Below are 13,493 nucleotides of genomic sequence, written 5' to 3'. Positions count from 1 at the left end.
CTTTTCTGCCATCTGTTGGAGGAGACAGGCATATAAGACAATGAAATGTGTTGAGCACTTACTATATGGTAGGCATTGGCAAACTCTTTACATAGATTTCCTCTGATACTTACAAATAATTCTAAATGGTAGGTGGTATCCCCAGTTTACAGATGAAATTGAATCATTCACTTATAAAATTGTAAAACAAGAATGAGAACCTGGCTTTGCTTCATTTCATTCCATAATATTCCTGCAATTTACAAAAATACCCTAATAGGCACACCAGACTACCTGGAGGTTGGTTAAGGAAGACTTTATAGAGGTGGTGGTATTTGAGTCTTGGAGGATAAATTGAAGTGGTGTCCACACTGGTAGGAGGCAAGGGTATCTATGAAGAATAAGCAGCAAAATTGAAGGCTCGAAAACACTTCATGTGTTTTTATATGGTTAAAACCCAGTAATGTTGAATAGAACGAGTCTTCTTGGTCATGCTGAGGACTGTGTATTATACTGATGACCACAGCAGCCACTAGAAATTTTAAACAGAGGTGATATCCTTTATGCATCTAAGGTTGGCCTTTTTTTTTTTGCGGTACACGGGCCTCTCACTGTTGTGGCCTCTCCCGTTGCGGAGCACAGGCTCCGGATGCGCAGGCTCAGCGGCCATGGCTCACGGGCCCAGCTGCTCTGCAGCATGTGGGATCTTCCCGGACCGGGGCACGAACCCGTGTCCCCTGCATCAGCGGGCGGACTCTCAACCACTGCGCCACCAGGGAAGCCCTGGCCTTTGTTTTTAAAGAATCAAGTGAACAAAAATTTAAAGAGATTAGCAAATGCTACAGAGAGGTCGAGTGAGAAAACGTGTCCAATGAATTTAAGAGAGAGAAACACATTATGTGATGCCCCAATATATGAACATACATGAACAATATCATGGAAGAAATGCTGGGGTCTGAATCTAAAAATGTAGGCAAAACTTCCTGTTGTGCCTTTTTTGGGGAAGACCATCCATAGCTTTTACCAAATGATTAAAAGTATGTCACAATCAAGAGGAAGGCAACATTCAAACCTACAAGTGTACCAAGGGTATTTGGGAAACATTTAAAGACTTATAGGTGGGGAGGTGAAAAATAAGCACAATTAAAGAAGTAAAATAAAACCAATGGGAAAAAATTTTTTTTAAATAGGTAGTCAACAAAGTTACGAAATACGGAAAAATTAAGACGTATCCCCTATTGACTGAAGAAGAGTTGAGTATGGGTGAGAGGGGACAAAATAATAAAAGCTGCTCATCTCTGAAACTTAACTGGAGAGATTTAATTGTAGTTGAACAAAGATGTTAGCACTTAGGTTTAAAAGGAACTTGTTGGAGAAAGATTGAAAACAGATGACTGGTAAGTCAGTCTCAGAGCTAGAAGGAGATACCATCAATAGCACAAAAGGACTTAGTTGTAATGGCGGAGGGACAGTATTTCTCTGAGATGTTCATAGGTATTTGCAGTTGAAATTGAGAATTCCTAGTTTTTGTTTGATGTAGATGTTGGGTATTGATTTAGAAGTGTGCCCCCCAATTTGGCTGTGCATTAGAATCACAGTGAATGCTAAGAAGAGACTGCTTATCTCGAGAGTCTTATTTAGTAGATTCTCATTCAGAGACACCTCTAATATTTAAGAAGCTCTATAGCTTTTTAAACACCAAAGCTAATGTTTTATGTCAATTATATCCCAATTTTAAAAAGCTCCGTAGTTAATTCTGTTATAATAAACGGCCAGATCTGACAACTGACCTAGAAATCAGCAACACCTAATTTTAGCCCCCTAAAAAAACGGAAAAGTAGTAAACACATATCATTAGGAACTAGAACCATTATTCTACACAAGAGAGTATAGCAAAGAAAGCTAAAGGAAGCCTCAGGGAAGCTGGAATATTGTCTTGTTTTTTTGGCCACACTGTGCAGCATGTGGATGTTAGTTCCCTGACCAGGGATCGAACTCACGCCCCCTGCAGTGGAAACGTGCAGTCTTAACCACTGGATCGCCAGGGAAGTCCCTGGAATACTGTCTTTTGAAATAAGAGTTGAAGTTTGTGAGAAGAAATAAAAGGAATATTGTATTAAAATCTACAAATTTCATTGTTCATACCCTATTTACAATGTTCTCTGATTTCAACATAATTTACCTATTTTTAAACATCCAACTTTTAGGTTCCATTAAATACTACAAAGGAATTTGTTATTCAGCTCAAAGTAAAATAAGCTTTGGGGAGAAAAATGACCTAATTATTATATATATTAAAAATTTAATAAGTACTGTATGATATCACTATATGTGGAATCTAAAAAATAAACTAGTGAATATAACAAAAAAGAAAACGACTCACAAATATAGAGAACTAGCAGTTACCAGAGTGAAGGGGGAGGGGCAAGATAGGAGTAGGGGATCAAGAGGTACAAACTACTATGTAGAAAATAAATAAGCTACAAGGATATATTGTACAGCACAGAGAATCTAGCCCATATTTTATAAGTATAAATGGAATATAGCCCTTAAAAATTGTGGATCACTGTGGTACACCTGAGACTTACATATATTTCACTATATTTCAATATTAAAAAAAGAAAAAAACTTAGATTCTCACAGAATAGTTTAACCTAAAATAAACAATTTTAGATTCTAGTTATATTTTCCTGGCTGTCTTTCTTTACAGCCTATTTAACATCTAACGAATGCTTCGAGGGGTTTATACAAAACATTCAGGAAGATATAAGGCATCTAAGCATGTCTACAAATGGAAAGGTTTAGCTGACTAAAGAGGTAATCTGGAGGTAGAAATGGAAAATCAGACTAGTGTCAAAAAAGGCCTGAACTTCTCCTGTAGGAGTAGGAAGTGCCCTCCTACTCCTATATGGGGTCAGCTCTCTGAAATAATGAACACTTTGTTGGGCAGGTGGGGAAGAGCAAGTTAAAGAGAGCAAAAATGCACCCATGGGGTGCCCCAGTGAGGGATTAGAGGTGAGCACCAAAGGGAAAGAATGCTTGGGAAGTAAGAGGGTCTATAGGCAGAAAAGGGTAGAGACGGTTACCAAAATCCACTTAATTCTTGTCCTGGAGTTGGTCCTACTCCCTCCTCTAGAACTAGATGGAAAGAGCTGGTTTACAGGGGATTAGAGGAACAACCTGCCTTATCACCCCACTTTGGAAAAACTGAGGTAGAGATGGAGGACTAGCCAATTTTACTCATTGTAACCGTAAGCTTCCTACTTAAAAGGGTTTTGAGTCTCTGGAATGCTGAGATGCCCACTTCAGTGTGTTCTGAAACCTGTTTCACTTGAGAAACTTCCTTCATAGTCAGTCCCTCACTTACCTTGAAATCCCGTGCAATCTGGTTTTTACATCTTGCCTATTTCATTAAAATTGCTCTCTTGAATATTATCAATGACTCCTTGCCAAAACCAGTGTGCTTTTCTTAGCCTCTTAATCGCTATTGGCCCATATAATTCTTTTTTTTCAATTGAATTTTTTTAAAAATTTTTATTTATTTATTTTTGGCTGCATTGGGTCTTTGTTGCTGCTCACGGGCTTTCTCTAGTTGCGGCGAGTGGGGGCTACTTTTCGTTGTGGTGCACGAGCTTCTCATTGTGGCTTCTCTCATTGCGGAGCACGGGCTGTATCAGTAGTTGTGGCCCACGGGCTCTAGAGCACAGGATCAGTAGTTGTGATGCACGGGCTTAGTTGCTCCACGGCATGTGGGATCATCGTGGCCCAGGGCTCAAACCCGTGTCCCCTGCATTGGCAGGTGGACTCTCAACCACTGTGCCACCAGGGAAGCCCGGTAGGCAGATTCTTAACCACTGCACCATCAGGGAAGCCCAGGCATTCTTTTATAATTATCAGTTTATTAACGTTTTCTAACTCTTCAGCCAATTTTTAAAAAATTTATATTTTCCTAAAAAATTGTCCAAGTCTGGGCTTCCCTGGTGGCGCAGTGGTTGAGAGTCCGCCTGCCAATGCAGGGGACGCGGGTTCGTGTCCCGGTCCGGGAGGATCCCACATGCCACAGAGTGGCTGGGCCTGTGAGCCATGGCCGCTGAGCCTGCGCGTCCGGAGCCTGTGCTCCGCAACGGGAGAGGCCACGACAGTGAGAGGCCCGCGTACCGCAAAAAAACAAAACCAAAATGTCCAAGTCAATTTTCAAGATTATACGGTTACACTAAATAATTCACTTGTTTTCAAAGTCCCTAATATCTGTAATGTGTTCCCTTTGCTTCTGATATTGTTTTCTCTCTTCTTCTTCCTCAGAGTTGCTGTCTGTTTATTGTTCTTTTTGAACATCAGCTACTATTATGATCAATTTTATTTTCTATTTCTTTAACTTCTGCTTTTATTTTTAATTCCTTTCAAGTTTATTTTGGGAGGGAGATTTTACTTTTTCTGCTTCTCTATGTTTCTGTTTCCTTTTCTGATCCTTTCCACCAAGTGTGTATCCTTTAAGAGTGTGCTGCCTTATTCCCTCAGCCTCAGTGTGTTTATCCATACAACAGAGCAAAAAAGTAATGCCTTTACCATTATTATATAAGTGGCTACAAACATTGTATTAATTTGGAGTTCAGTCATAGTGGGTTCCAACTCCCCACCACCTAGTTATGGGATCTTGGCCAAATCTTGATTTCTTCACCTGTAAAAACAGAAATAATAATACAGATTAAGACTATTTGCAAATCATTTAGCATAAAAACTGGCCCATATTAATAACTCAATAGATGTCTGGTAAGACAATAGGCCTCTGTTGCCCCATTTCCAAAACTTAGGGCATTGGGCTGACTAATTCCAAATTCCTTTCCAACTGATCAATTTTACTTTTCTTACTTTTCTTTTGGCCACGCCAAGCAGCATGCAGCATCTCAGTTCCCCGACCAGGGATCAAACCCATGCCCCCTGCAGTGGAAGTGCAGAGTCTTAACCATTGGGCCACCAGCAAAGTCCCTGAAAAATTTTACTTTCAATCTATCAGTTCATCCACCAGACAATCAACCAACCATCAACCCACTTACCCACACAACAGTTAGTAATTCCTTCCCTTCAACTAAGTATTCTAAATGTTAGGAATGCCATGATGAATAATGATACAGTTTCCACCTTCCAGAAGGTCAGAGTCCCTGGGGGGTAGGGGTGAGAACCAACTGTTAAGCAGGTAATTGTAATACAGTATGATAAGTGGTCTAATAAAGGCTGTGGGAATTCAGAGATTTCGAGGAGTATGCACAGCAAAATCAAAGATCTAGGTTGGAAACCTAATGCAAGGACTTAATACTTACTAGCTGTGTACCCTCAGGCAATTAACTTTGGTGCTGTACTTCTCTAACTGTAGAAAGGAACAGTAATACTATCCTTGTAGGTTAGGTGAAGGATTAAACAGAAAAACTAATATAAAGCGCTTAGTACAGTGCCAGATTCATCATAAGAACTCAACAAATGGAAGTTATTAATGTTACAAGAGGCCATGGAAGTTAAAGAAAGGCATTTACTGTATTTCAAGAGAGGAAAGGTAGGGTCGGGGGAATTTGCCAGCTGTGTTCACTAAACAAAACCTGTGGCAAAAGGATAGGAAAAAACAGGGTAAAAGGAGAATCAAGGTGGGTGATGCCCTTGGAGGGCAGAGAATTCTAATTTCTGTGTTTTCAGCTGCTAGCACAAGACCTGACCCATATATTTGCTATAAATATGAATGGAAGAATACACGTTATGCAGTAGGCTTGCAGAAAAAGATCTGGGCCAAAATGTTGAAAGTAAACATTTTACAGTGAAAGGAACCTTGGAGTCAGGAGACCTGGTGCAGTCTTTTGACTGATGACCTGTTTTTATACTGGCTTCACAACTTACCTGCTGTTGGATCTTAGCAAATTACTGATACCTTGAATCTCCTCACCTGTAAAATGGGGATAACACCTACCTTACAAAATTAGTGTGAGAATTAGTACCAAGCGATTATCAAAGAGCCTGGCAGTAGTAACACGCAACAATGATAGCGCTGCAGCTGCTAACTCCTCCATCAGGTCTTTTGTCCATACTTATGAAATGATAGGGTAAGAATATATTTTCTCCAATGCTCCAACCAGCACTGAAAAATGACACTCGGTTTGCCGGGGATAAAAGGCCCTGCCCGGCCCGAGGCACACACGCAGGTCACCTACGTCGACTGCAGTCCTGGAGTCTCCACGTGCGTCGCCGAGACACGGCGGGCGCGACCTATGCCAGGCCGTTATAGAGGCGGGGCCTAGACAGGCCGAATGTGAGACTGAGCGGAACTTCATCGAAAACCGGTCCATTCCACCATCTCTAGAGGAGAAGCTTTGGGGTTAAAAAACAAAAAACAAACAAACAAAAAAACCCTGCAGGGAAGCCGGAAGTGACGCACGACCGCGAGGGAGCGGAAATGACCGCAGCACGCCGGAAGTTTACTCATTTCCAAGGCGACGGCTCCACCATCGCTGCAACGGCTGGAGTCGGGACGCTGGAAAGCGACTTAGAGGAGAGGTTACTCGCCGACGGCGGCCGCCGCCACAGTGAATCGCGGGGAGTAGCAACCGAAGACGGCGGCCGCCGCACCAGCCATCGCGTGTGGAGGATAAACGGCCGGCACGGCCATCGCGGCGACCAATCCAGGGAAAGAGTTAGCGAAGGCCAGAGCTTTAGTCGTAGCGAAGACAGGGAAGGAATCCGTGAAGGCAGCGACCACCGCTGCAGGGTACCGACGGGAAGAGCAAGTGAAGACGTCCGCTTCTCCCGCAATGACTCAAGAAGGGTCAGTGAAGACCTGGGCCACCGTCGCAGTGTCTCTCAGGAGAGAGTCAGGGGAGACCGTGGCCACCGTCCCAGCAACTCTTGGGAGAGAGTAAGGGGAGACCGCAGCAGCGACGTGAGTTTAAGTGAAGTCGGAAGCCACCCCACTAGTGACTCCGGGGGAACGGTCAGAGAAGACCGCGGCCTCCATCTCGGTGGGACTTGGGAGGGAGTCAGGGAGCTCCGGGGTCCCCGAACCAGCGACTCCGGGGAGAGAGGCAGTGACGACCACAGCCGCCGCCTCAGTGGCTCTTGGGAGGGCGGAAGTGTGGATGGCGGCCGCAGCCTCAGCAGTTCCTGGGAGGAGGGGGTGAGTGAAGACCGCGGCTACGTGGCCAGCGACTCCTCCGTCGTGAGCGTCAGCGAAGACGCCAGCCGCCGCTGCTTCTGGGAGAGAGAAAGCGAAGACGAAGGTTCCCGCTGCCGGGGCTCCTGGGAGAGAACGACGGAGGACGGCGTCCCCCGGCCTAGCGACGACGAGGAAGACAGCCGCTGCTGCACTGGCTCGTGGGTGACAGCGAGCGAAGACCGCCGCAGCAGCAGGGCCCTGGACTCGACTCCTCCCCGGAGTCCGAGGGGTCGCACCATGCCCGGGGTGTCCGGTTCAGGCCCCTCCACCTTCTGCACGGAGACTGCGACCCCGTGTGAGTCAGATTACTTCACTGGCCCTCATCTCTGCCACACTCCTTTTCTCACTTCAGCTCACAGGAGCTTCGCCCCTTCTGGCAGTTCCCTTTCTCACCTGTCACTCCTCATTTCCCTTAATTGACCTGTTTTCAGTAGGTCACAGAGCTGCTCACCTGGCCCCCATCCTTCCTCATTTCAGCTCTACTTCCTTTTTTATTTTTCTATCTGCGCGCATTCCTGAGACTTCGTTCCCAGCTGACATCAACTCTTGTTAAAATGTATGGACTCTTTTAAGTTCTACCGTCTCTGCAGCATTTGACTCTGGAGAGAATGTTAGACTTATCTCATTTTCTTCCTTCCACTCTGCTGACTCTATATATCTATCTACCTACCTACCTATCTATCTACTTATGTACCCTGAATTTTCTTCTATCCTCTTTTTAAAACGTTGCTTTTTCCCTTGGATAGTGCCATCATTAGTGCTTTTTTCCTTGTCATGTACTATGGCTTCAACCCTAGTGACGACCCCGGAATCTGTTATTCATTCAGTCATCCAGTAAATATTTATTGAGTGCCTATTATGTGCTTTGTCTTAAGGATATGTAAGCAAAGAAGACAGGCACATTCCTTCCTTCTAGTGGGGAAGATGAATACTCAGCAAGTAATTACTGGTGTGATGAATGCTATAAAGAAGAGTAGAGAGCCGTTGGCTCCAGTATAGGGTGAGGTTGGGGATCAGAAAAAGCTGCCTAATACTGAGACACAGCTAACACTGAGAACTCAACTCCAGGCCTCTCACTGGAGCTGCAGACTCATATGTACAACTCCTTTCTGGAACTCTTCCATGGGCACCTCAAGACCAACACATTCAGAATATAATTTTGTATTCATATGCCCTCTCTGTCCTTTAGTGTTCGCTGTCTCAGTGGCAGTACACCACTTATGTAACTAAGCCAGACACCTTGGAGTTGTCCCGTTACTTTTCCCTTATTTCACCCACTATATCCATCCAAGTTCAATTCATCCTGCTTCCTTAATACATGTTGAATCTGTCTCCTTTTCTGTTCCTACTGCCAGTCACTTGGTTGAGGGTCTCAACCTCTCTGGTGTAGACTACTGTAGATATCTTCCTACATGGTCTCCTTGAGTCTATACTCTTGCCCTTTGCTCAATGAATTTGCCTTACTGCAGCCAGCCATATACAAAGCATTACAAATCTGATCATTCTTATTCTTCTGCTTAAAATCCCTCTGCTCAAGTTCAGCAAGTTCCAGCACAGCTTGCCTCTTGTCTAATTCTAGCCTCTTTTCCTTCCACTTTATGCTTCAACAATAGGGTGGGTATTTTTATAGTTTCTTGACCTGTCCAGGATGCCTTTCCCCACATCCATTTCACCTGGCAAATTCCTGCTAATCCTTGAAGATTCATCTTAGGTGTTACCTTCTCTAGGAATCTTTTTCTGCTCTCCTTCCCACCTACCCTAGCAAAGTTAGAAGTCTTCTGTGCTTTCATAACTTCTTATGAATATTTCTGTCATTGCTCTTACTACATTGTTTTGTAATTGTGTTTGTGTATCTCTGTGAGTCCCTTGAGGATAGAGATCATGTCTTCTTTTTCTTTTTATCCTTATGGTAGATACCAGATTAATGTTGAGTGGATAGATGGGTGGATGAATGAATAAATTGGAATGGAATGTGGTGAGAAAAAAGGCTGTCAAATTAGATGGAGCCAAATTATGGGAGGGCATAGACTGTCATACTGAGGGCTTGGATTTGGTTCTCTAGACTAGCAGCGGATAACCAGAAGCAGTTCAGAGTGGAGGAATGAAGTGATCAGAATAGTGTCCTTGTATACGATGGATTAAAGCGTCCCTGTATAAAATGTATTAGAGTGGGTAGAACGTCATTTGCAGTACTTGTTTAAAGGAGAATAATGGAAGGCCCTGGAGGTCCAGTGGTTAAGACTCCATGCTTCCACTGCATGGGGCACGGGTTCGATCCCTGGTCGAGGAGCTAAGACCCCACATGCCTTACGGCATGGCCAAAATATAAAAAAACAAACATAAGGGAGAGTAATGAAGGTCTGACCTAGGGGATTAGCATCATTAAACATTTACCAAGTGGTTTGGTTTTCTCGGGGTGCTTCCTTACTCTCTTTCCCGTATGCATAGATCTTAATTGTTCTTCAAAGACTTGCTCGAGTGTTTCCTCCTCCTTTATTTTACCTGTAATCTCTTAAGATGTTACTGTCAGGTTTTCGATTTCATCGAATTTATCCCAATAGATTTTAAAGTGTCAGTGGAAAGAAATGTCTTAAATCCATGTCTATTCATTGTGTTATAGCACCTGGCATATGGTACATGCTCAAAGGACTTTTGAGTAAAATGCATAGCATTTTGCTAAGGGTTGGTATAAGAAATGATTTCAGCTGTCAAGAAATTAACATGCTAATTGTGGAGAGAGGACATATACATAGATAAATAGTAATACAAGGCTGCATAGATTATCTGCCAGAGGTGTTGGTGAGTTCTTTTCAAAACAATTTGAGTTCAGGAATTGTGCCTGTTTGTTTGGTTTAGGAAATGCTTTGATTGAACTATTTACTTCTTCCTTCTCCAACAACTGTCTGTTTGTGCTTAGATACTTTTATTACTTCTGGTTCACAATGCACATTAAAATATTTCACGGTACAGTAAGGCTGACAATCCAGTCTTGATGTTTGGAACATTATATTATAAAATATAAGGCGCTAGAATGTATGAAGTAAAAATTGTGACCTGCCATTCCTTTCTTAGTGTAGGACATACGAGAAAGATATGAAAAATATTAGTAAAATATATCTGCCTGTGTGAGATAAGGTTCTGGTAAAGTCTTTTTCACTGGAGAGTAGGCCTTTGTTACAGAGAATAGCTGGGCAGATTTCAAAATGGTTACCTCTCTCCCCCTTTACCAAAGACATGAAGTGATTTTTCTTGGTTTTTCACAGTGATAACCTGGTGGCGTTTTGAAGGTAAAATCTATGAGAATGAGGGGACCTCCTAAGACTATGGCCCCGAGGAGTTTCTCACTGTTAGGCTACTACATACCCAGTCCCCAGCAACTTGTCAAAATTACTATTTAAGTGCTTTTAGAAGCTTATGGTTCTAGTGACTTCTGCTCCAGGTAAGCTGAACTTGACTGTGTTTCTCTGTATTTGCCTGTCTCTCCAAATTCAGGGTGGCCGTTTGTCCCGAGACTTCAATTCTTTGATGAGTGCAAGAAAAGTTGTTGACTTTGTTTGTTCTGCTTTTTTCCTATATGGATGGGGGTGACAACGTCCGTGCTCTTTACATATTAGAGCTGAAATTGAAGTCAGATTAAGATGTTAATCACAAACATCTTTGTAGTAAATTATTTGGAAAGCCAAAGTGATTTTGTACTTTCAGTTCAGTCGTTGCTTTAGTCTTTTTTTAGTTTTGTAATACATTTTAAGTAATTTTGTTTTTCAGTAGATGCCAGGAAGAAAGTGCATTTTGGTAGCATACATGATGCAGTACGCGCTGGAGATGTAAAACAGCTTTCAAAAATAGTAGAATGTGGTGCCAGCATTAATGAAGTTGACGTTCTCCATAAATTTACCCCTTTACACTGGGCAGCACATTCTGGCAGTTTGGAGGTAAGAAACTATATAAGTTATTAAACTGAGGTAAGTTTAGCGCGTTGACAGTTTTGTAAATTTAGCAAACAGGACTGAGGCCTTATGCTAGGCACTGAAAATATTTTTCTTTTCTTTTTTTAAAAAAATTTATTTTATTGAAGTATAGTTGATTTACAATGTTGTGTTAATTTCTGCTGTACAGCAGAGTGATTCAGTTATGCATTTATATACAAATATTTTTCTTTTCAGTTCAGTCTAACATTTGGGCGGTCTGGTTACCTTAGTAATAAGTTATCCTAAAACTTGGTGGTATAAAATAACCATTTATTTATGCTCAGGAGTGAACCAGGAATTTGGATTTCAGGGACAGCTTGTCTCTACTCCATGATGTTTGGGGCTCCACCTAGAAGATTTAAAAGCCAGGGCTGGAATCTTCTGAAGTCTTGTTCACGCAGCCATTTGGTAGTAGATGCTGGTTGTAGGCTGCGCCCCTTGATCCCTCTCCACGGGGGTCTTTTTGTGAGGTCCCCACATGTGGGTTAGTCTGTGCTTCCTCACAGGGTGGCGGCTGGGTTCCTAAGGCAAGCATACAGGGTAACTTGCAGAGGATAACGTAATGCATACCTGGCTGTATCAAATCCTAATATTTTTGCTGTAGTTGCTTCAGATTTTTGGAAAAGAAATGGAGTATCACAGATACATTTGAAGTCCCTGAGCACCCCTCCCAGGTGTCATTTCTCTCCTTCCAACTCCAGAGATAACTATTACCCTGAATTTGATGTTTATTATTACCATATATGTTTTATGCTGTTGTTACATATGATTATATCACTGTTTTAAAGGACATGTTTATATAAATGTCATCATATTATTTGTATCATTCTGCAGCTTGCTTTTTTTGTTCAACAATGTGTTTTTGAATTTTAATGACATGGTTACATATATATACTCTAGTTCATTCCTTTCAGCCATGCTGTAATAGTCTATTCTTAGATGAATATCAGAATTTATCGATTTTTTTGATTGATGGATATTTCATTGGTTTCAGTTTTTCACTAGTACAAGCAGTGTTTAGTGAATATTTTTATGCACAACTTCTTTTTTTTATTAATTTATTTTATTGAAGTATAGTTGATTTACAGTGTTGTCTTAATTTCTGCTGTATGGCAAAGTGATTCAGTTATATGTATGTATATATATTATTTTTCATATTCTTTTCCATTATAGTGTATCACAGGATATTGAATATAGTTCCCTGTGCTGTACAGTAGGACCTTGTTGTTTATCCATTCTGTATATAATAGTTTGCATCTGCTAATCCCAAACTCCCAATCCACCTTCTCCCACCCGCCTCCCCCTTGGCAACCACAAGTCTGTTCTCTATGTCTGTGAGTCTGTTTGTGTTTCATAGATAAGTTCATTTGTATGCACAACTTCTTATTCTTGGGCTGTGTGCAAAGCCAACTGGAATTTTTCTCACAATTCATGGTTGTGTGTGGGGAGTTTATTTTAGCTATTACATTTCTCCAGTCTGTAGGCTGCAGTAGGTCTATTCACTATGCAACTCTTTTTTCCCTGCCACACAGAGTCTGCTTTCCATGAATATAGCTTCTCTGTGTGATTTCTTTGTTTGGGCTTTTCGGCTTTTTGGAACCAAATCTGGTCCAAAGAATCTCTCTCCACCAGTTTGTGTGCCCCACTTGAACTGTAGGGGTTTTTGCTTTGGCCTTTTAGTGGCTTCCTCTCACCTGGGAGAAATGTGCCTTGACGGGTTTTTCTGTGCTTGCAGCCCTGTGTGGGGATTTTCTCTGGTGTTTGCTCCCACATTCCTGTTTGATCTGTACTTTGGCAGCTTTCCCATCTGTTTTGTGGTTTCAGATATCTCCTAGCTTCATCAAAGATGGGGTTTTCTTGCTCTTTTTTTAATTTTTTAAATGATTTTGAAGAGAGGAGGAAATACTGATTTTACTCTGCCATATTTGAAATAAGATAGGACTTGTTGCTATACCATTTATTTCATCTCTTTCCTGGGATCTTTTCAGCTTCTCTGATTAACCTACCCTGCCTTCTCTAAAATTAGTGGTTTTCTTTATGCTCTTGCCAATGGGTGTCTCTCTTCAACTTTACACTCTCTCTCCAGGCCATTTTTAGACTTCCTTGGCTTAATCACTTCTACATAATAATTCATTGATTCGCTTTCTCTCCAGAATTTGAATTCTGGTTTCTGCATCCGGCGCTTATCAACAGCTCATGCATATCTGACTGGCATCTTAAATTTAGTTGGTCTAAAACTAAACTGTTATTCTTTTCCCTCCCTTTCTTAGTTTTCCAGGCTAATGTCCTTTGCATCATATTGAGTTGTCTCAGGATTTTACAGAAGCAAAACACAGTATCAGCATTTGTCTAGG

The 13,493-nt window shown here is 42.0% G+C and overlaps 1 protein-coding gene across 1 annotated transcript in view; it reads left to right on the top strand.

The window, feature by feature from the left end:
• Positions 1-7,408: 7,408 nt before the first annotated feature.
• The window catches only part of ANKRD42 (ankyrin repeat domain 42), a 52,685-nt gene continuing 46,600 nt past the window's right edge, over positions 7,409-13,493 (top strand). Inside the window, exons 1-2 of the mRNA XM_065882592.1 lie at positions 7,409-7,466; positions 10,940-11,016. Coding sequence (XP_065738664.1) covers positions 7,409-7,466; positions 10,940-11,016 — 135 coding nt within the window. The remainder of the gene's footprint in view (positions 7,467-10,939; positions 11,017-13,493) is intronic.

This window comes from Phocoena phocoena, chromosome 8 (genome assembly GCF_963924675.1).
Source record: "Phocoena phocoena chromosome 8, mPhoPho1.1, whole genome shotgun sequence".
In the NCBI taxonomy this organism is placed as follows: Eukaryota; Metazoa; Chordata; class Mammalia; order Artiodactyla; family Phocoenidae; genus Phocoena; species Phocoena phocoena.
This window is presented reverse-complemented; position numbering and strand designations above follow the sequence as displayed.